This window comes from Lytechinus pictus, chromosome 6 (assembly GCF_037042905.1).
Source record: "Lytechinus pictus isolate F3 Inbred chromosome 6, Lp3.0, whole genome shotgun sequence".
NCBI lineage: Eukaryota > Metazoa > Echinodermata > Echinoidea > Temnopleuroida > Toxopneustidae > Lytechinus > Lytechinus pictus.
In genome coordinates, this window is record NC_087250.1 from 11,530,782 (window position 1) to 11,554,273 (window position 23,492).

General features: G+C 37.3%; 1 protein-coding gene across 3 annotated transcripts in view; it reads left to right on the forward strand.

Annotated features, from left to right (window-relative positions):
- LOC129263817 (nuclear receptor coactivator 6-like) overlaps nt 1-15,031 on the forward strand; it is a 28,928-nt gene extending 13,897 nt beyond the window's left edge. For all 3 annotated transcript variants that reach the window (XM_054901728.2, XM_064100899.1, XM_064100898.1), the window contains exons 7-16: nt 1,071-1,229; nt 5,201-5,446; nt 5,808-5,933; nt 6,588-6,656; nt 8,339-8,514; nt 8,947-9,095; nt 10,299-10,393; nt 10,852-10,954; nt 11,668-11,732; nt 12,908-15,031. In XM_054901728.2, coding sequence (XP_054757703.2) covers nt 1,071-1,229; nt 5,201-5,446; nt 5,808-5,933; nt 6,588-6,656; nt 8,339-8,514; nt 8,947-9,095; nt 10,299-10,393; nt 10,852-10,954; nt 11,668-11,732; nt 12,908-13,828 — 2,109 coding nt within the window. In that variant the 3' untranslated portion in view covers nt 13,829-15,031. The remainder of the gene's footprint in view (nt 1-1,070; nt 1,230-5,200; nt 5,447-5,807; nt 5,934-6,587; nt 6,657-8,338; nt 8,515-8,946; nt 9,096-10,298; nt 10,394-10,851; nt 10,955-11,667; nt 11,733-12,907) is intronic.
- The last annotated feature ends 8,461 nt before the right edge of the window (nt 15,032-23,492 follow it).

The window sequence follows — 23,492 nt, forward strand, 5'->3', positions numbered from 1 at the left end:
TCATAATATGATGAAAGGTGGCCCATGACTGCCATGTAAAAACCATAATTAAATTAAAAGTACAAGGTTTTATATCAAGCTAATTAAATATGAATTAACACTTTTTAAATTTGTCCATGTTGGGAGCTAAAGGGAACGTGTTGGAGGGGAGTGAATTCCACAGCCAAGCCATCCTTGGTGGCTTTAGTTTTGAGGTACAGATTTTGGCAGCAGCTCCTCCAACAGAGTATCTCGTTATTCACCCTAAAAGGACTGGACTATTTGAGATGTATTGAGGACTGGGGGGCATGATGGCCCCCCCCCCCTTCTGATCTCAGCTGCTGTTTGCTGGATCGCACCGAAATTTGGCACGCACATTCTTTACCACATAAACTACAAGCTAGTATTTAAAAAAAATCTGAAAATAAATATTTTTTATTTATTATGAATAAAATATGCAAATTTCTTCATGAAAAATATTATTTGCGTATATAACACCCAATTTCACTTCACATTTTCTTCTTTTTATTTGCAGATGTGGTTTCCACAAAGAAAAATTGCAAAAGCCAATTTTTCCTTATGTATTTCTTTGTTTATAGAATTTCCTATGTATTTCTTTGTTTTTCATCTTATATCAATATCATTGTTTTTTCAGTGGAAATTATTACAGATCATTTAACAACTAGATTAAACCCTAAATTAATTAAGCAGACCAATTAGAACAAAAAATAATTACTCTTTTCTGAATTTCATCTCCCATAGATTTTGTACACAAAGTATAAAAATGAGCCATTTTCGGCATGACATTGTCTCGTAAAAAGTGATGCCATACCCATATATCGCGAAATTGGTCTCAAAAGTTGTGCAAGACAAAGAACAAAGTCATAAAATTTTGCGCCGCTATCTTTTTGCGTTTCAGAAATATCGCGCGAAGCGTCGAGGGGGAAGGGGGCCATCATGCCCCCCAGTCCTTTTAGGGTTAAAGCAAAAAAGAAAATAATTCAGTTTATCTAAGTTTAGGGGAAAATTACTATATCTCTGTTTAATATTTAAGACTATTGTATTATACAATCCTTTTCTGCTACTTTCAGAATACTGCCAGTTCTACATTTGCCGTGGCCAGCTCAAACTTGGGTGTATCAGGGACAACACCCCAGAGTTACGGTTCTGTAACAGCCACAGCAAACATTCCTAAACCTGCAGTAGGTACTGCCATGCCAAATCAACCTCCGTCAACAGGACAATATAAGGTACGTTAAAAAAGACTTAAAGCTGGTTTTGAAAACCCACGGTTGAATCCATGGTTTATGCAGATTTCCTGTATAAATTACGCTTAATTTTGCGTGTATCGGGCGCGTGTATAAAAAATGTCCAATGCTGATGCGTGCTTTTGTCACAGTGCGCCAAATTGACGCCTGTTACCATGGTTTAAAGGGATGGTCCTGGCTGAAAGTATTTCTAGCTTAATAAATAGAGTAGAATTCACTGGGCAAAAAGCAGAAAATTTCATCAAAATCGGATAACAAATGACAAAGTTATTGAATTTTAAAGTTAAGCAATATTTTGTGAAAACAGTCGTCATGAATATTGATAAGGTGGGCTGATGATGTCACATCCCCACTTGTTCTTTTGTATTTTATTTTATGAAATTAAGTTTATTCAAATTTTTTTCTCCAAGAACTATAAAAATTGGATTGACAACTGATTTCATGCATTAGATAGTTATTGCTGCAACTTATTTCATTATAAGGGAGACATATTATTCACACAAGTATGAAATAATGAAAAAAATTATGATTTTATGTAATAACATAAGAAATCGGAAAGTGGGGATGTGACATCATCAGACCACCTAATGAATATTCATGACGACTGTTTTTACAAAATATTGCTAAACTTTAAACTTCAATAACTTGATTATTTGTTATCTGACTTTGATGAAATTTTCGGCATTTTGCTCAGTGAATTCTACTCTATGTATTAAGATATAAATATTTTCAGCCCAGACTATCCCTTTAATATGCTATTTTATTCATGAGTCCACTGTTTGAAGAGTGGACTCATTAATTCAAAACAGTGGACTCATATATAAAATAGCGTGGATAACCATGGCAGCAGGCGTCATTTTGGCGCGCTGTGACGAAAGCGCGCTTCAGCATTAGACAGGGTTGGCGCGTTTTAAACGGTGTGTTTTAAAACATGTTTTAAAACGCGTTTTAAAACACCCGTTTTTTTTACAAAAAAAACGTGTTTTAAAACACCGCATAGACTTGTGTGTTATAAATTTGCATGGATGTGATGTTAGATAAATGTTGTTTTTTTTACACTGTTATTTCTGAAGTGTATTATTTTCTTCTAACTAACTAAAACTCTTTTTCAACACCACTCCTTTTCTCCTCTTTCTCTTTCCTCTTTCTCCATTGCTTTGTCATGTTCCTCTTCTCTCTATTCAATTGTGCACAACAATCCATATTAAGAATATTCTCATTTTAACAAACATATCTGAGTGTTGTACTCACTTTTTGGACAGGTAAAGAAACACTATTAAAATAAGCTAAAATACATGTACATGTAATAGAACTTGAATGAAATGGAAGTGTTGCACAAGCGCAATAATATTTTACAAATTCTGTAAACCTGACATCATACTCTTGAGGTACACACAAGTTGGTGAAACTTTGCCCTTCATAAAGATGAAGAAAAGTACATGTACTTTAAACAGTATAAGATAATCAGCTAGCAAACCTTAACCCTAACAATTCCAGGGGACCTTAATGGCCCCCTAAAGATTTCTATGATAAATCCATAAACACGACAGGGCCACGCCATATCGTTCAAGACTATTTTTGGGATGAATGCATGGGTATGCAGTTATGATATACACCACAAGTGCATATTATCAGATCCCGAATTGCTTAAAAACGTGATTTCATGTATAAGCCCAATGTGAGTTCTTGCCAAAAATTTCTATTAGTAATAAAAAAAAGTTTAAAAACTCTGTACATAAGTATAAAAAAGTTAAAAAAACATTACCGGTAACCTAAATAGACTGGGCTATTTTGTTTCCTAAGAAGACTGACGGGGCCCCCCCTTATGATCTGGGCCGTCGATCGCGGGATCACAACGAAAATTGGCACACGCATTACCCATGGCATAATCTAAATAACTATAAATCAAATTTTGCATAAATCTCATTGCTAATTTATGCGTAAAATCAAAAGTTTGCTCTAATTAACTAAATAATGCCCCTGAAATTATCATTTTTGGTTCACAAACCCTTTATAGGAATCTGATCAAATGTTCTTTTAAAAAATTTCAACATCACATTTATTTTCTTATGTATTTTATTGTTTTTTCAATGGAAATAGTCAGGGACTATATTTTGACCATAAACAAGGTGAAATTTATTTATTTTAATCAGTAAAAGGAAAAATAATGGTACATTTATGAATTATGGCTAAAAACACTATTTGAATTAGATTTGTACACAAATTCACTTTTTTGAGCAATTTTGGGTCTGCATGCACTTACAAAATGTTGCATAATTTCGGAACCGCATACCAGGGGGTCGCAATTTTGGTCTCAAAAGTTGCGTGAGACTTGAAAAAGGAAAGTCTGTGAGTGACGCGGTAAAAAAATATGTGCAGTGGATTTATCACAAAAAATGACGAGGGGGGGCTGAATCAGCCCCCCCCCCAGTCTTATTAGGGTTAAAAAAAAATTCTATAGGCCTACTGATTGTTTTTAATATACATTTGATCAGAATTCCTGAATTAAAAAATATGTAGTTCAAGGGCTTTATTTATAGATTTGAATTGAATTTGTATTTCATGCACTAAAATTGGTACAATTGATTCAAGTGAAATAAAGCATATTGATTTACCGGTAATGAAATTAAGCTTTGAAACCTCATGTACGTCAATTTCTTCCATTGTGCAAATTCTCCTTCCCCCCCCCCCCTCGATTCAGACTCGGTATACCTCGGGACTACATGTATATGTTCATGTATTAGATTAGGGAATAAAATGTCAAATTACTTAATGTGTTCTTTTTTTGTAGGCATTCAATTTCCATGATTTAGTAATTTTGGGGGAAATATGAACTTTTCTGTTGTAAATTCATTAACAAAATTGTGGTAATCTCTTATTTGAAACATCAAGAGCTTAAATCATACTGTATTTAGTGTATAGTTTAATTGATTTAGAGAAAATTGCATCATTCGTTGGAAAAAAACGTTTTAAAACGATTTAAAACGTTTTAAAACAATAAAAAACGTTTTATTTGTTTTTTTTAATAAAAAACGTTTTTTATCACAACCCTGGCATTAGACATTTTTAACATACGTGGTAAAATAAGCGTAATTTATACAGGAAATCTTCATAAGCCATGGACTCAATCGTGGATTTTCAAAACCACCTTTGTGAATTTGGGCCTTAATGTCTTGCTCCTTTGATTCCTCTAGTTTCTGCATGAACGAGGACAAGTAAAGGGGACATTCTACTCCGTTGATCTTGCTACAATTTCGCAAGCCACAAATCGGGCAGGATTGGGGGAAAATGAACCTTTTACGTCAAGTCAGCGAAAAATGCTCTGCAGGAACAAAAATTATCAAGTGGAGCATCCCGGTTCTACTGTTAGTACATGTATGTCTGGAAAGACATGGGGCCTGTTGCATAAAACTTTTTACCTGAGAAAACTCTGGTAAAAACTGAAAACTGAGGTTAGTCTGATTTCTGCCATTGACTTTAACACAGGGCAAAAACTCCGGTAAAAACAACCTGAGTTTTCTCAGGTAAAAAGTTTTATGCAACGGGCCCCAGGTTGTACTCATCCCACCATTCCCATGACTGATCGGGAAGAACGGCGGGAAACTTTGAGCAGGTTCAAAATTTCTCACCAATCACGCCGATCTGAATGAATGCCCGCCTTTACCCTGTCTTTACAATGCTGTTGTTACGCTGTTCCAGATATCAACCGATTCCTATCCCTTGGATGTCTAATGATCGGGATAGATCAGGTTTCCGGATGGTAGTTAAATTGCCCCTTTTATCAGGAAAGATTTCCTTTGAAATCAAACAAGTGGTGAAATGGACACAACTGAATGTAATTTGATAGTGGTATATGTTTGTGGACTACATTGTTGTAAACCCAAGTGATTTTCTACTACACCTCGCTGTGTTTTTGTTGTTTTGATAAATCAGTGTTTGTCTGTTGTTTTCAGATGGGTAACACCGATCAGCAGACTTCATCTTCCTTCGCTGCAGCGGCTGCTGCTGCTGTCGCCGCCCAGGCCTCGTCCCAGACCTCTACATCAGGGGCCCCAGCAACCCAGGGGTCCACTCAACCTGTTGCTCCCATCTCGTCCATACCAACGCCGGTGTCAGGGGTACAGGTCCCTTCCTCTACTAGCGTATCCACCACCCTCCAACAGATCTTCACCACAAATATTGTGCAGTTAGTGGGCAAGGTAATGATGATTGCGATGATGATGATAATTGAAGATGATTATGATGATGAAGATGATTTTGGTGATGACGATGGTGTTGATGATAATAATAATACATATGATTTATATAGCGTCTTTTCCATTTTGATTAAATGCTCAAGGCACTTAGAAGAGAGCAAAACATAAAAGTAAAGAGAACTAAGAGAAGTACAAGAAAGGGTAAATTAAAAATGAGGAAAAATTACTTCAAACCTAGTACCTGCTGATGAACTCACATTTACTGTGGTTTAGTTGCAGTGAATTTGATTTCATCCAGGTGTCAATGATGATGATAAAAAATGAAACTTTAGAAACTACCATTCTTGTATCCTTTTTACTGTAGAACCTGACACCTCAGCAACAAGACGTCTTGAGGCGCCTCCAGGAGCAGTTGAAGAACATGACCCCACAGCAGCAACAAGAGTTCTACCGACAGCATCAGGTCAAGCTACAGCAGGGACAGAAAAAGGTTAGGCCAATTCCTTAGTTGACTTTCAATCCCAGCGCACACTATGCAATGAGATCCAATCGCAACAAGTCGCATCTGGTGCCCCGTTTCATAAAGAGTTACAACCGTTGTAACTTTGCCATTAGGGACAGAAAAAGGTTAGGCCAATTCCTTAGTTGACTTTCAATCCCAGCGCACACTATGCAATGAGATCCAATCGCAACAAGTCGCATCTGGGGCCCCGTTTCATAAAGAGTTACAACTGTTGGAACTTTGCCATTATGACAACAACCATGGCAACAGGGCTCAGCAGCCAATCAAAATCAAGCTTACCATGGTAGTTGCCATAATGGCAAAGTTACAACAGTTGTATGAAACGGGCCCTTGATCTCAGTGCAAGCACATCACAGGCCAGTGCACACACTGTAACAGCTCTGCAATGCCCTGCATCTTCATGGCACCAATATTGCTGTGGTTTGCGTACACTTTCTTATTTTGTTGCAATTGGATCATTGTGCAATTGCTTGCATAGTGTGCACTGGGCTTAAGCCCAGGATAAAATACATGTAAAATTTAGGTTCCCTTGTTAAAATATTTGATGCAATAGGGCCCAGGAAACAGTCCGTAAATGGCCTTAGATCAATTTCTTTTTCCTTTTGTGTGTTCTTTGTAAAGGTCCAAGATGCGTCAAGTTCAGCAGTACAACCTGTGCAGCAGCCCTCCTCCAGTACTCCAACACCAAAGGTATGCTACTAACCACAATTTTGACAGATATCTATTGTAAATTCATTGTCAGAATTTTGACACCGTAGTGTCCGTTAGTAATTGCCTGTGAAGCACCTTGAGCATCTAAATGAGATAGAAAATGTACTCTATAAATCAGGGATTCTCAAATGGTGGCGCGCGCGCCACTTGTGGCGCACCGAGCCTTCCGGATTGGCGCGTGGGATCCAGTATAAAAAAGAAAAAGCATTAGAAAATAAAAGGTTGATCTACTATTAATCTGGAATCGAGGGTTGATCATTTAATTTCAAAGGGAAAATAAAAACTCAGCTCTTTGAAATCTAAATGCTATTTGATTTCCTCTGATTTTGTGTAATCTAGCATTCGATAACCCCTATTATGGAGGATCTATTTAATGTATTCATTTACGATTGGTACAAAGACTATGTACATAATATGTGAACATAGATTTGTGAAATGTGCTTTTAATAATAAGAATAATAATCATAATTACGTTTTATTTACTCAGGGTAGCCATTTCGGTTAGGGAACTGCAGCGGGCCCTGCATTCCCATGTATGTTATTACTACCCTTCTCGAATCTAAATGCTGAGCGCCAAGCAAGAAGGCAGAAGGTTCCATTCCTATGTATATTTTTTTTGTATGACTCTGTTGGGGATCGAACCCACGGCCTCCCGTTCATGAGGCTAACGCTCTACCACTAATCAACATACCCGGTTTGCTTTTCAAACACGACCCTGATCAAGAACAAAATTTAATACAGAAACATAATAATTAACACTAATTTGAGCAAGTCACTTATCATTTCTTTTGAAATAAATTGTGTAGTTGGTATTTTTATATCTTCTGTTGATTGAGAACCCCTCTCGGCCATTTAAAAAGCTTTTTACTTAAAGGACACGTCCACCCCAACAAAAATTTGATGTGAATAAAAAGAGAAAATCCAACAAGCATAACACTGAAAATTTCATCAAAATCGGATGTAAAACAAGAAAGTTATGACATTTTAAAGTTTTGCTTAATTTCAGAAAACAATACGCACATCCTGGTGGGTATGCAAATGAGAAGACTGATGACGTCATCCACTCACTATTTCTTTTGTATTTTATTATATGAAATAGGGAATATTCTAATTTTCTCCTCATTGTCAAGCGAGACAACGATTAATTCCTCCCTGAATGAGCATTGTTTCATACCATATGATTCAGTCAAGTCGGTCCTTATTGTCAAATCTATCAAAAATGAAATATTGTATAATTCAAACAATAAAAAACAAAAGAAAAAGTGAGTGAGGGACATCATCAAATGAGACATCATCGAATGTCTCATTTGAGTTGTGCATATCACTGTTTTGTGAAAAATAAGGAAAACTTTAAAATGTTATAACTTTCTTATTTTACATCCGATTTTTATGAAATTTTCAGCGTTTTGCTAGTTCGATTTTTCTCTATTTATTAAAATCAACATTTTTCTGGAATACTTGACATTTAAGCTCTTCAGGTGGTCCTGCAGTCCTCCCCCCCCCACACCACAAAGTTTCGCTCTCCGCGTGTTGGATAGTGGAGCAGTCCAGATTCTCAACAAGAAATTTGGCGCTTCAACAAAATTAATTGAGAATGGCTGCTATAAATACTATTTATAATTTGTGTTTGATTATTATTTTTATTTATTATTCCATCTTAGGCTCAGTTGTCTCCGGTGAGAGCTCCCAAGCCCAGCCGTAGCAAGGCCAAGAAGAAAGGGGCCAAGGCGTCTCCCAAAGGAGACCGAATGGAGGATAAAGGGGGTAGAGAAGTGGAAATCATCTCCCCTCCACCGCCCCCTAAGCCCCCGACGCCACCACCGGCTGCAGCTGAATTGTAAGTCATCAGACTTTGGCTTGGTTCTGTTTGGAACTTTGAGATGTTATAACTTTCTTGTTTTACAACCAAGTTTTGATGAAATTCTCAGTGTTATGCTTGTTGGATCACACATCAAATGACCTGACTGTCATATATTCTGCCAAAGATTATTATGGAAAGGGTGAGTCTTTAGGTCAAAGGTCTAAATTTGTTCATTATATATATATGCATATTGGTTTTTGCACGATATTAAGTTCAATCATATTGAATGAATTTCTGATCGTGTTAAGCGGGGGCATCTGTGTCCTTTGGACACGTCATATTTCTAATTCTCTTTTTATTCAAATCAAGTTTCTGTTGGGGTGGACTTGCCCTTTAAGCAATTTGAAATTCAACAATAATGGGATTTTAATTTGATTTTGAATGTTACCATTCCATTCTATTCTCCAGCATCCGAGAGAGGCGTGACTTAGACAAGTACTGTGTGGAGAATATTCAGTTCAAGACGCCCTTTGCTTCGTACAACGAGGCTATACAGAGGCTGTTGCCCTACCACATAGCGCATGAGAAGATCCCCAGCAAGGAAAGTTTCAAAGAAAGTGAGTATAAGCATGGCCATCAGCCGGGGGGGCATCGTTTGTTTTGCATCCCCCCCCAAAAAAAAAAAAATTGTGATGTTGGTAATGGTGGTAATGATAATGCTGGTGATGGCAGGTTAGGGTAATGATGGTGAATGTGATGATGTTGGTAATGATAGTGATGGTGGTCGGTGTTGATCGTAGTTGTAATGGCGTAGATGGAAGTGGTAATGACGGTGGTGTTGTTGGTGATGAAGGGTGTGATGGTGGCGATGGTGGTGGTGGTGTAGGTAGTAATGGATTTTTTTCTTAAATTTGCTGGGGAGGATGGTGATGGTGGTTTTGGTGGTGCGGGTGAAGGGTGCAATGGATGGTAAAGGTAGTGATGGGAGTATTGGTAACTGCGTGGGTAATGGTGGTGATGGCAGGTGAGGGTAATGATGGTGAATGTGATGATGTTGGTAATGATACTGATGGTGGTCGGTGTTGATCGTAGTTGTAATGGCGTAGATGGAAGTGGTAATGACGGTGGTGATGGGGATGAAGGGTGTGATGGGAAAGCTGGTGTTTGGTGATTGCTGTGTTTGATGGTGGGGGTATTGGTGGTAGTGGTAATAATGGATGTAAAGGCTGTGATAGTTGGGTGATGGTTTTGTTGATGATGATCATGTTGGTTGTGGTGTAACTGGTTCCAATGATCATAATAAAAATAGCACGGTTTCTAACCATAAATTATAGATTATATGAAAAATGATTGAAAATGACCCGGCCCATCCATCACTTATTTAAAGCAATAATTGCATTCCCGGGGCCCGTTTCATAAAGTGTTGTAACTTTGCCATTATAGCAACTACCATGGTTACCTTGATTTTGATTGGCTGCTGAACCCTGTTACCATGGTATTTGCCATAAAGACAAAGTTACAATGGTTGTAACTCTTCATGAAACGGGCCCCTGATCAGTTATATCGATAAACGGAAGCAAATGAGTGTGGCAACTAGGAAGTGTTTCATGAAAGGTCTTGTCAGATTCTTGTCAGATGTTTCATCCGACAAGTCCTGTTTATCAGGCAGTTACCATAGTAACAGTGTTTCTCTTCATTTGAAATTAAAGAAAAGGTGTCAGATCTGACAATTTGACAACAAATGCCGATGAAACATTTCCATGATTTCACAAGATTTTTTTATATTTATTTTGACTACTTGTCTTTTCCATTTTCATTAGCTGAGAGTTCTTTTAATGAGATCAGTAACCAGCTGATGACAAAGAAGAAGAAGATGTTGGATAAATTCCAATACCTCCTCTATCAAGAAAGTATGGTGAGTTAAAAGCATAAAACGTTTCTGTTTTGACAACCGTTTTTCTATATGGCAAAAAAACAAAACTAGCCCCCTCAAAAGTTGCTGAAATTTCACATTTTACTTCTTTACATCCATGAAATAGCCATCTAATGTTTGTATTAGATTAACATTATTTTAATTGATTTTATTTTCTTATTTCTTTAATTTTTGTTTACCCCCACCAGTTAACCCGTATCGCTCATTCATTATCAGCGTGGAAACATTTTTCTAAAGAAAAAATCTGTGGCACTTATCAACACACTACACCCTAACTCTAAAAAAGAATGATAGATTCTGTAAAATGTGCAATGGCAGTTTACTGCTCAATCGATTATAAGTTTAAAAGAAAGTTGTGTTCTTGTTCAAGTATGAACAATTTTTATTTCGGTGTGAAAGCCCAAGTCTATCACCTTTCTTGTCCGTTCCTGTCATCACAGATTGAAGTGCCGTCGTCAGAGGTTGTCATGCTGGGGCGTTTGTTTCACCAAGACGAGACGGCTGCACTCCAAGAAGAACGCAGTAGAGTCGAGGCTAACAGAGGTAAAAAAGCTGTGCTATTTCCTCAAACTGAATATCTAAATACTGCTGACATGATTATGTTACCAAGTAGCAAAACCATACATTTCTTCTCTATTTCAGTTTTCCTAAAGGAATATAATTGTATAAAGGAATATAATTGTTTGCTAATTTATTCACTGTATCATTAATAGTCATCTCAAGGTAAATATCAAGACTCTATTTTTAACACACTGTCAATGAGAGGCCATGTATAGTGTTTGTCAGTTCACTCTTACCTTATTTATCCTTAAAGTTTAATGAAAAAAGTTGCACTAAAACATGTTCAAACTGAAGATCACCAACAAAGATAATGGAGAGTTTTCGCATTTACCACGTAGACACTCTACAAGGCATCAATTCCTTTGAAAATGCAATTGAAATCACAATGGAGAGCAGAGAGGCTTTTGTCGAAAGTTGGTTGAAATGGGTTGAAATAATTATCAGGAAATTTTGAAACTCTATCATGGAAAAATCATGGAATTTTGTTTTCTTGAAAAGCTGGGAACCCTGAAAAAGACCCATGCTCATTTGCTTATATCTAAACAGTTTCTTTTAGAATCCTTTGGTGTATATTCTTACTTGTACATACTGATACTTAGTCATTTTCTGGGATTCCGTACAAAGTCATTTCAAAATCAATACCACAACTGACATATATCGTTAATTATTGCGTTCTTCTTTGCCTTTCCAATCAGGACTAGTAGAATCATTGATGCCAAAGATAGAATCCAGTCAGGACCAAGAAGCAGCCAATGCTCAGGTAAGCAACACATCGAGTTTCAAGCCTATTTCCACTCATAGAAAGATACAACATGAAAGACAATAAAAATACATATAACTCTCTAGGGACCAGAAGGCAAATTTCGAGTTATAAGATGATCTGAAATGAAACCAATGAATTAAAAAATGTATTTTAATTTTCGAAATAAAAATCTGAAATGAAATTACTCAGAAAATTTACATCATTGAATGCCAAACAGGGTAGCAGCAACTCCCATCGTTTGAAGTCTTTTTGGTCCGACGTGGCTGGGGCTTAAACTCCTAAGCTCCCAGTTGTGAGACGGACGCTTAACCAACTGTTACTGATCCAATTCAATAGTTATATATCGATACATATTTTGCATATTCTGGGCCCCAGAACTGATAGCTTGTGCTTCAGTCACATTTCCCCTATGGCCACCGTACGGCGTACGGCGAGTTGAAAGCAGTTTTAACATTTATTGTACCAGCTACTTATGGGTAGTTTTAATAAAATTAGATAAAACAGCTGTTTTTGACTCGCCGTACGGCGGCCGTAGGGGAATGTGACTGCAGCATCAGCGATTGATTGTTGGACAGAGTTCTATGATTTATTGCACATTTGCTAATTATGTGTAATCAGTCTTAAAAATCCGCCATGATCAGTTGCGAAGTTTTATGTCAGAGGGCCCTGGTCTGAGAGTTACGATTGATCCAATCAATCTCCACTGTATGGAAATCCATTGACGTCATCATTTTTTCTGTCAAGAAATTTTGCACAATGTCCTTTGCGAAGAAAGAAAAGCACCGTGAATTTTCAAGAAAACTGGATGTATGAATATAGAGCTTATGTAGGAATTATTTTGAATAATCATGTATTATAGAAGTTGGCGTTGCTGGCTTTCCATAGTTGTGATTTATTTGATCAATCGTAACTCTTTGTAAGACGAGGCCCTGGAGTCAGTTTTGCGATTTGAATGTGGCATCACAATGAAAAATTTCCACCTTTTGATATTTTTTTTTTTCAACAATTTTGTTACATTTCTACAGTGTGAATCACACTTTCACATAGTCCAGTATGTGAATTCACTATGTGACTCAGTGTTCTTTCCAGGGGATTATGTATATACAGTAGTTGCGCTATATAATGGACTTGGGTAGTATTATAACCAAATTAACTTCTCTTTAATTTTGCAGGCTGCCCATGTAGAGGCACCCTCTGAGCATTCGTTCGCCCAACCTGCCAAGGTCGCCCCTACCAAAGCTGAACCCCGCCACAAGACCAACCACGACAGAATACGAAAAAGTCCAGAGATGAACCCCTCCCGTAGGTCCGGTGGGCAGGGAGCCACTCTGCAGCGTCAAAGACAGGTGAGCGGTGACGGAGACACATCCTCGAGCACCGAAGGACAGTATCAGTCTTCGATCGTGTCCAAGTACGGGAGCAGCGACGAGGAAGATGGTTCGAAAGGAGCGTCCGGGGGTGGCATTCGGTTACGGTTGACCAAAAGTTTATTGGTGGAGTCCAAGGTCAAGTCCCGCGATCGATCCATTACAAGTGAGAGCGATGACTCAGTACTATCCTCCCCGACCAAGCCGAAGCGGCGGAGAAGCCAACTCGAGGCGCTGCTTAGTTCTGATTCCTTAGACAGTAGCGACTACTCGCCGTCAATCGATTACAGGACTAGGGGCAGTGTGTGGAAGGTTAGCGAGAAAACTAAAGATTCTTTTGCATTCCAAGAAAGCGACGCAAGTACCCGCGACACGGTCGGCTCGCAGTCTCGCGACCGGAACCCCTCCGGAAATCAGTTCGATGCAATAATGGATGAGGATAGTGAGTGCAAAGACGTGCTTCAAGAGCAGATGGACAGTGCAGTCAACAGTATTCTTTTTCTACAGAACCCGGGTCCCAGTGATAACATGCGCCATGCCAGCCTTGCCGATATTAGCTTTGATCAGGACGATGTGTTTGACAGCGCCGACGACTCTGCAGTGTTTAATCTCGAAGACTATGCCAATACGAGTTTCCTGGAAGAAAGCAGCGCTGTCGCCGGGCTTGAGACCGAACTCAACACGATGGATAGCGATGTTGAAGAAGCGGTCCGGAGCATTTTGTGATCAACAATCAAAAGATGCTAGCAATAATTTTGCCAATGAAGAGCATTGCTGGTTCAGAGGTGATCGCCAAAGCTGTCACATGGATGATGCAGTTGTGCCGCTCTGCAGAGTCCGACAGAACTTCACAGAAACCTTGGAAAGATATCACTTACGTACAGGTATCCTGTACAGAAATAATTGTGTGTGAATACATTGTAGTATTCAAAATAGTCTACTCGTATCGTAAAGAACATGCAAATTATTTGTAGTAATGTCCACGCAAAATTATCTCGCAATGTACATTAAAGACAGTTTGGAGGGTTTTTATTTACACAACACGCTTCCTTCATTCCGAAACTCAATGTACTGTGCCAAACTTAGCTTACGTAAGCAGCACTACTTATTTGTTTACTCGTTTGTTAACATTAGTTTTGGGGTACTGAATGCCAACCAAACTGTTGTTTTGGAAACCACACATCGATTTGTACGCACACACTTGTGTATTTAAAGTGAATGGATGTGGAAATACGGAACCAATACGTCTGACTGAATAAAGCGCTGCTATGCAAAGTGAACAGTGGTTCCTTATTTTTACGTTGTGTTATTTTAAGCTGCCTTGTCATTCAAAGAGTAAATTGTAATTTAATGCAATTAATACATGGAAACTAAACTGAAATCAGAGCAATGATAGAATTGGATTTGTACCGAGATTACTGATACAGGTGGGCATTTCATAAAGCTGTTCGTAATTTAAGAGCGACATAAAGACTTATCCTGCCAATCAGAGACATGTACCATGCAAGATACCGTCCATACGGCACTCTGACAGAGTATATAAGGCCTGCTTTTACAACTTTGCTCATTCTCATGAAGACGACAAGAACACACTTGTCGAAACGTCGAGATTGGGTGGTCCTTTTCAGGACCAACACTTGCCCAAGAAAGATACATGGTGTACCGTGAAACCTACTTCACTATTCTTCTTCGCCATGGAAACCTTCAGAAGTTACACGATCCTCGTGGTAAATGGTACACACCAAAATATTCATTAGCGACGTTTATTTGAGTAAGAAAGGATCACCAGTCGTTCGTACAGTTGGTCTTAACTTCCGAACAGCCTTATGAAACGCCTACCAGTTGTTTTATTTTGTGCCATCTAATGGCCAAAGATGGCCACAAGTAGAGTTCGAACCTTGGGATGCCACTGAAAAAATACCCCCCCCCCCCCCAACAAAAAGCTCAATCTCCATTGGGTCTTGGTCACTTAACTTACATTCTTCTAAAAACCTTAAGAAATAATTCGATTTTCCGCCATATTTAGGTGTCCTGCAAGAATTTCTGTTTTAGTGGTACATACCTGTCAACTGTTCCTTTTTAAAATCCTCATTTGTGGTGAAAAAGAGAATAATTTCACCCACTGTCTCCCCAATTTTTATCTAAAATCTATCTTTACTGATAATGTGTAAGAAACTCTGCTGAGTGTGCAGTGTCCTGTTTACAGCCTATGATTTCTCAGTTGTCCAACTTTCTTAGGTATCAAGGTTGGCAAACATATAATGTTAGCACACATATGCACCAAAGTATTTCTTAAGAATTGTTCAGTAGGTAATATTGAAATTTAGCACTTACATTTTTGACATTGCGTTTTGTGATATAATCAATTGCAATATTTTTGTTCATTCTTGCAAGCGTGTAATTGACATTGTTGTCATGCCGTTATTATTTAATATTTTCAGACATTGTTAACACTGTCTTCTTGCAAACAATGTGCCAAACCCCCCCCCCCGCCCCCCTCAAGATCACAGCGTTTGACTCTACATGTACCAATGTGCACATCACGTATTATGTAATCAACAAAATTGAATGGTCAGTTTCTCTGATATATTTGAAGAAGAACAATATTTTAAAGATTATTTTTATGGTATATTTCAATTTAATTCTGAATAATTTTTTGAAATTTTGATTTTGATGTACGAATCATGTGACATAAAAATCATTGAAAAAGAAATACTGTTACATATAAAGAGAGGAGAATAAACATAATTATTTGTACCCTTTGTTGAAATGATAGGTCTATTGACCCGATTTGGTCATTTAATTGCAGCAGAAATTGGCAATACCACCATTTTTGTTTATTTATCACTAGTTTGACTACATTTTTGCAACTGACAAAGTGTTTGCCATTGAATTGTAGCTATGTCTCTATAGATCTGGAACAAAAAAAAACAACAGACATTGATTTTTACAACATGTGTAATGTGGGCAATTTCCCCAAACTTATCAACCTTTTTTTTATTTTATGTGAACCCCTGTTTTACTCAATTTGTGCTTTGCTTCATGAACTACTCAGGCAAAGATATTTGCGACCAGGCCCTGTCTTGCAAAGATTTACGATTGATCCATTCAACCTCATGTGGGAAATTTTTTTATTTTCCTCCACATTGGGGCTATTCCGGAAGTTTGGGCTCTCTCATTTTAAGGGCTACTTTTCAGGGGTAACGAAGAAGAAATTATGCAGCAAAAGCAACTCATTATTCTGCCATAGTTGGAATGTTGATTTTCTGTATAATCTTCTTGTTGGGGACAGATCTTTGAGTGACTCTAGAGAGAATGGGTGATTTCAAGTCCGGTGTTGGCCTTGGTGTTGGTGTTAGTGTTGAAATTTGGATTGCTTCCCCTAGCTCCAAAACTAATTCAGATTTTGTAAAACTTATCCAGATCACATGATTGACATCTCAACAACTAGTGAATGACTTTTCGGGACCATCTTGATGTTATTTTTGGTGTTATAATCGTGTAAAAATTGACCTAACACCAACACCAAAAGGTCAACACTGAACTTGAAATCACCCAATGGTTGCCCTAAAGCAGGCTTTTTAGGGGGGACTTCTCGGGGCGATTTGGGCTGCCATGAGGGCGAAATCGCCCGTTGCCCTCTGAAGCACACTGAATTGTCAAGACAACAATGAACATCATATCTAGAAAGCATTTTGATCAAACATGCATTTTAGATGTTGGCATTGCTGGCTTTCCACACCTGTGGTTCATCAGATCGAAGCAATCGCGCATATCTATATTCTATAGAAAGAAACTAATCCGAGATATGAAAAGGAGCAATTAAGGAATAGTCTTTCATACCCTCCCATCTTCTTTCTTCCTGTTGGTAGTCTGCTGGCACAGACCCTGATTTAAAATATCCAAGTCCTTTGGAAGCGCATAGAGACATTATTCATAATTGTGATATGCGCTATACAAGAACTGTGTATTATTATTATTAACTTAAATTAATGGATCTTGAGACAAGCCTACATTGTAGATAAAATGTGGAACTTCAGTATACATGTCCCAGTCTGGACCTTAGACTACAAGTTCAGACTTTTTTTTTAGTGAAAGGGTATGGGGGACGAGGAAGAATATGTTACAATAAGCAAAATAATCATTATTTTCTTAGGAAAACGGGTTATATTTCTCCTGAAATAATGTGTTGAGTCGGCTCTGAATTTAAATATGTAAGAGCAACATTCAGTGTTGTGTCATTTGGTTGCTTCATCCACAAAAGTTGGAATAGAACTTTTGACCAGCGGCATACGCAGGGGGGGGGGGGGGTTGCAGGGGTTCAACCCCCCCTTAAATCTTTTGATACCCTACCCCCCCTAAAATATTTTGGAACACCCTTTTTTGCTTGTCCAACTTTTTGAGATACGTACAAAACGACATAAAATTTGTGGTGAAGACTTTTTTTTGGTTGTCAACATTTCATTTAGCTTGAAACCCCCCCTTAAAAAAATCCTGCGTACGCGACTGCTTTTAACAATATATGTTTTCACAGATATGTTTCAACTGTCATAAGGGGAGAAAATGCATCAAGAGTGATGCCTAACCCTTTTTTAATGTTACAGATCTGTGGGTTCCATGACATTTGCTCCGGTGACAATTACTCTGCTATAAATTCCACACAAATGGAATGACCAACTTTAACCTTGGATTTAACACTATACCCTACCCTAAACCCATGGACCTACTAGGTCCATGCTAAATCTCACTATACCCTACCCTAAACCCATGGACCTACTAGGTCCATGCTAAATCTAACATATAATGTTATTACCACCCTAAACTTATGTCCCATGGACCTACTAGGTCCATGCTAAGCCTAACCTATAAGGTTATTTCAAACCTAACCCTACGTCTTAGACGAAATAAAGCCCGGAGCAATTGTCGCCAGAGCAAATGTTGTGTCACCTACAGATGAATGATGTATGCTATTTTTAATTTTGTTGAATTTCTAGAAATTATTTTTGGAGGCAGTGTGCCGGAGAGAATACCAAATATTGGTATAAAGCCAGACCTTGGCAAATTTTGCGACCGTGTTAGATATTATTTTGAGAAAGTTTATATTTTGCTACTCGCACTGCAGAAAAAGGTCTGTATCGTGTCTTGTGCATTTTGTGGTCTACGTATATGTGTTTGTCATAGGTCTGTTGTCATTGTAAGGTATTTTTATGTTTCTGTTTTTCTTTCGTGGTGGACAAAAGGAAAGAGAGAAATAATAAAAAAAGTTACAAAGTGTATGATTAAAGGCTATGTGTTGTTTACTTCATCATGTGTATGATTTTTAGTTGCGTGCCAAGAAATCATGTAATTTGAGTATTTACAAGTGACTTTGTGCAAGTCAAATTTTATCGGGATTACATCTCCGACTTAAAAAGAATTTGATTTGGAAGAGGTTGATAATAATTATGATGGGGGTGGGGTGTCCGGACACTTGAAACTTTTGAAGCCTTCTTTTGGCTTTTTGATTACACAAAGCGTGGAGCGTTGTGGCAAAGTGGATTAGTCTCCGGACTTTGAAACAGAGGGTCGTGGGTTCGAATCCCAGCCATGGCGTAATTTCCTTTGGCAAGAAATTTATCCACATTGTGCTGCACTCAAGCCAGGTGAGGTGAATGGGTACCTGGTAGGAATTTATTCCTTGAAATGCGTGTGCGCTGTAATCTTAGTAATTACGGCTGCCAAGCTACAGCTGGGGTAATAATATCCAAGTCCTTTGGAAGCGCATAGAGACATTATTCATAATTGTGATATGCGCTATACAAGAACTGTTTATTATTATTATTACAAAAAAATATTAATTCAATTTTTAAAAGTTTTGTTCTCTGTAACATTGCTTAACATTTTATACTAAAAATTGATGCAACTGTTCTTGTTAAAGGACAAGTCCACCCCAACAAAAGTTGATTTGAATAAAAAGAGAAAAATCCAACAAGCATAACACTGAAAATTTCATCAAAATCGGATGTAAAATAAGAAAGTTATGACATTTTAAAATTTAGCTAAATTTCACAAAAAAGTTATATGCACATCCTGACTGGTATGCAAATGAGGAGGCTAAGACGTCATCCACTGACTATTTCTTTTGTATCTTATTACATGAAATATGAAATATTCTAATTTTCTCCTCACTGTCAAGTGATACAAGGATTAATTCCTCTCTGAACATGTGGAATTAGCATTTTTTAATACTATTTGGTTCAGTCGAGTTGTTCCTTATTGTCAAATCTATAAAAAATGAAATATTGTATAATTCAAACAATAAAAAACAAAAGAAATAGTGAGTGATGGACATCATCGACTGACCTAGTTGTGCATATCACTGTTTTGTGAAAAATAAGCGAAACTTTAAAATGTCATAACTTTCTTATTAGACATCCGATTTTGATGATATTTTCAGCACTATGCTAGTTAGATTTTTCTCTATTTATTCAAGTCAGCATTTTCCTGGGGTGGACTTGACCTTTAACTTTTCCAAATAGTTGTTTTTAAAATTGATTTTCCGGAGACTCCGGACACACAACTGGGTATACAGTTGCTTTGATTTGGGTGAATATGTGATTTACAAAATGAAAGAGGGAAGTAGAGAGAGGAAGAGAAAAGGTTAAAAGAGGGTTCAAGAGAGGGAGAGAGAAATGTTGGAAGAGAGTCAGAGAAAGAAAAAGTGAATGAGGGAACAAGATAGGAATGGGGTGAGAAGGCAAGTGTGTGTGAAAGAGGAGAGAGGGATAGGATAGAAAAACAAAGAAATAGGACGAGAGAGAGGGAAGATCTCTGAAATTCATGAGGGATTGCAGAAAATTCATTACAGATTCCAAGTCCTGGGCAGTCTGAAATGGGGGAAAAATCCATTTTCATCTCCAGTATGTCTTGGTTTTGGCTCTTGCTTATTCGATCTCTCTTTCTTCCTTATTTTCTTCTCTTTCCTCTTAGTCTTAATTCTTTCCCTGGCGCATTATTTTACCTCCTCGAAATCTGTCCATTTCTCCTATTGCCTGCTTTTTAATATCTCCCTGCCCCCCTCCCCATTTTCTCTCTATGTGGACTCCTCTCTCTCTCTCCCTCCTCTCATCTTACCCCCTCTCTCTCCCCCTCCCCCTCTCTCCCCCTTCATCCCCTCTCCCCATGTGGAGCGTTGTGACCCAGTGGATTATTCTCCCAACTTTGAAACAGGGTTGTGGGTTCAAATCCTTCATATCCTTTGTCCTTTGGAAGTGCATTGAGATGTTGTTCATAATGTGTTATTGCGCTATACAAGAACCGACTATTATTATTACCCATTCTCTCTCCATATCTTACCCCTTCTCTCTCCCCCTCTCCCAATTTTACCATTCCCTTTCCTCTCTCCCCCGGCCTTCTCATTGATTCTCCCTCTTTCCCCCTCCCATCTCTCTCTCCCTCTTCTATCTCTCTCTCTCTCTCTCCCTTGCCTCCCTTTCTCACTCAATTTGCTTTGCATCTCCTTACTAATTTAGACACAGTCACACCCAACAAACCTACACCCATTTGACCAACGATATCCCATTTGTCATAACATAATAACTTTGATCTATCCGGGGTCGGTTTTGTTGGATGTGACTGCAGCATCACATAACACAATTAACTTGAAATAAACATTCCAAAACTATTTATATCCTGAGAGCAAACATATTTTTTTTTACTTTTTTTTATTTCTCTCCAAACACCTGTATTTTATACATCATTCATATATTAACATCTTCAAAAAATGTCAAAATTTACAGATCAAAACTCCAGAAAAACAGCAGAAAAAAAACATGGTTCCACAAGCATGGCCAAATGCACAGGGAAACGTGACCAAAAAATGACGTAAAATAAAGAAATAATACAAAGCAAGCAGAAAGACAACAACTTTCTGTGCCAAACTTAACACAATCCTTACGCTTGCAAATATAGCTTGCACGCATATTTTTAGGGCACATGTACACACATTGTGCAAAAAAGAAAATTATAACCAGATTACTGTCATGATTTTATAAAAGGTCTAATCCAGCAACCCTTTCATTTCGACACATAATTCCTTACTATGGGCCACAAATAATGGGCAATAACCCTATGAATAGAATCATTTAAAGTTTCATCTTCATCTAGCCTGATACATTTATTAACGGAGGCAAAAAAAAACCTCAACAACAAGACATTGAGGACATTTGAAGTTGAGTAATCCTATTAAAAAAAACAAAAAACAAATATGAATATGATATACCCAACAATAATTAAAGGCACAACCAAATAGAAAATAGTGAAAATATGATTGTCATGATTATAATGGGGAGGGGGGGAGGGGAGTAGACTTGAAGGAAAATAATAAAAGCCAAACACCTCTTATCCCTGCCCCTACAACAAAATAGATTTAATTCAATAAAGGAATAAATGAATGAATAAGATGAATGAAATTCTAGAGTAATGCATTTATCTGGGAATTGTTAGTGAAGATTCCCTGCATTAATTAATGAAGTATTGTAGATTAAACCAGGTCAGAAACTGTGATAAAATTGAAGTTTTTACTAGAAATCTGCTTTCCTCCCTAAGCTAGCGTAATAAATGTATGTAATCCAGCTCTTTCATTCATATCGACAGGTTTTTAGGCAAAATATGGTCGCAATTTGGAATGACGATACACACCTTAAGATCATCCTTCTCACAAACAAAACAAAAATGTGTGAAACAAAAATAAATATATAATGCCTAATTGCTAATCTAAGATTTCTAGAAAAATGGCAATATAACCCCCCCCCTCCCCCCCGACCCCAGTGCACATACAGTTTAAGAAAATTTTGTGAAAAATATTTTTATAACTAACCAACACTTGCTAAAGTCATATTTCAAACAAATGTAATGTTAAACCAACTTTTATTCTTGTGAGGAATGAAATACAATGAATCAATTGCAACAAGAATCACCTTGCTTGTCAAGAGACAAATATTGGAAATACATATTTTGAAGAAAAAAAATTACACAAACAAAAAAGTGAAAACTCAGAAAATAGAGAATGGCATTCGAAAGCACTGGAAATACTGTGTGTATATACACAATTCATATTGCACAAAAAAACTCACGCGCACACTGATTAATTTGGTTGATGGTAAAAAAATCTCGCATTAATTGGGCAAACTCCAACTAAGATAACTATATATACAAATCATGATCTCTGTTATATATCATCTACATTAATAACAAATTGGACCCAATCACATTGACAAAACAAGACCAATAATAGTTAACAATGAACTTGCTTTAGAAAATGACCCTGCATTAACTTAAATGACAATGTATTTAAGATTGACAGTCACAAATCAAAATTTTACTAAATCCATTTAGAAAAAAAAAAGACTATAAAGGAAAAATAGAACAAACTCTGAATTCATTCTTTGACTTTCGAGGGGGAAAGGGTTACATTATATCTTTATCACAAAGGACATATTATTTATCTCTTCTTGTTTAAAACAAACAGAAGCTACCATGGATCTAAAGTGTTTTATAGGACAAAAAATATAATGAAAGACAAAATTCCAAATGGAAAGAGAATTTTGATTTGCTACAACTCTCTGCTGCCCAATCATAACAAAAAGGAAACATCATTTATAAATTCATTAAGAAATCAAGTGGCATTTTTAAAAACATACATGTAATAATATATTGATGGCACATGGAATTCACTGTACTTTACACACTGGCAATGTAGAAAAATATCTACTTCGAGTATGCAAATGTAATATTTTAATGGTTTTTATGTACTTCAATTCATTTAATGTATTTTCTTAGACATTCAGTGGAATGGAATAGAAAATCAATCTTATAAAAAAAAGCAAACATTCAAAACTATGAATAATAATTGCAATATGACTGGCTTAGCTGGGCCCATCTCTCTATATACATGTATATCGTTTGACTTAATTCGAACGGTACATTCTTAATTACAGCTATTAGGATGTTTTAAGCAACTGGAGGGGAAGGGGGGGCATTTCATAAAGTTTCTTATTGATTACTGATTTTCACTGGCTACTAATTGGCCAATCAGATGATCTGATTTCAATAGCTTATAACAATAGTCAATGGATATCACCAACTATTTGCTCAAGGAAATGCTCCCTTTTTAAATTCAATTTGAATCCTGAAGATTTACTTTTGAATCTCAAATGATTTGGAATGATTAATATGGCAAAATAGAAGAAAAGGCAAGAATTCTGTTTTTTCACAAATATTATTCCCTTTCTCTCTCAAAGCAATAAGAAAATATCACGAAATAGAGGGCCTGGGTCAAAGATACCGCACCATCCACCCCCTAGCCAAAAGATTGAATAAAAAACTCTAGAAATGACTCAATATGCTCTTA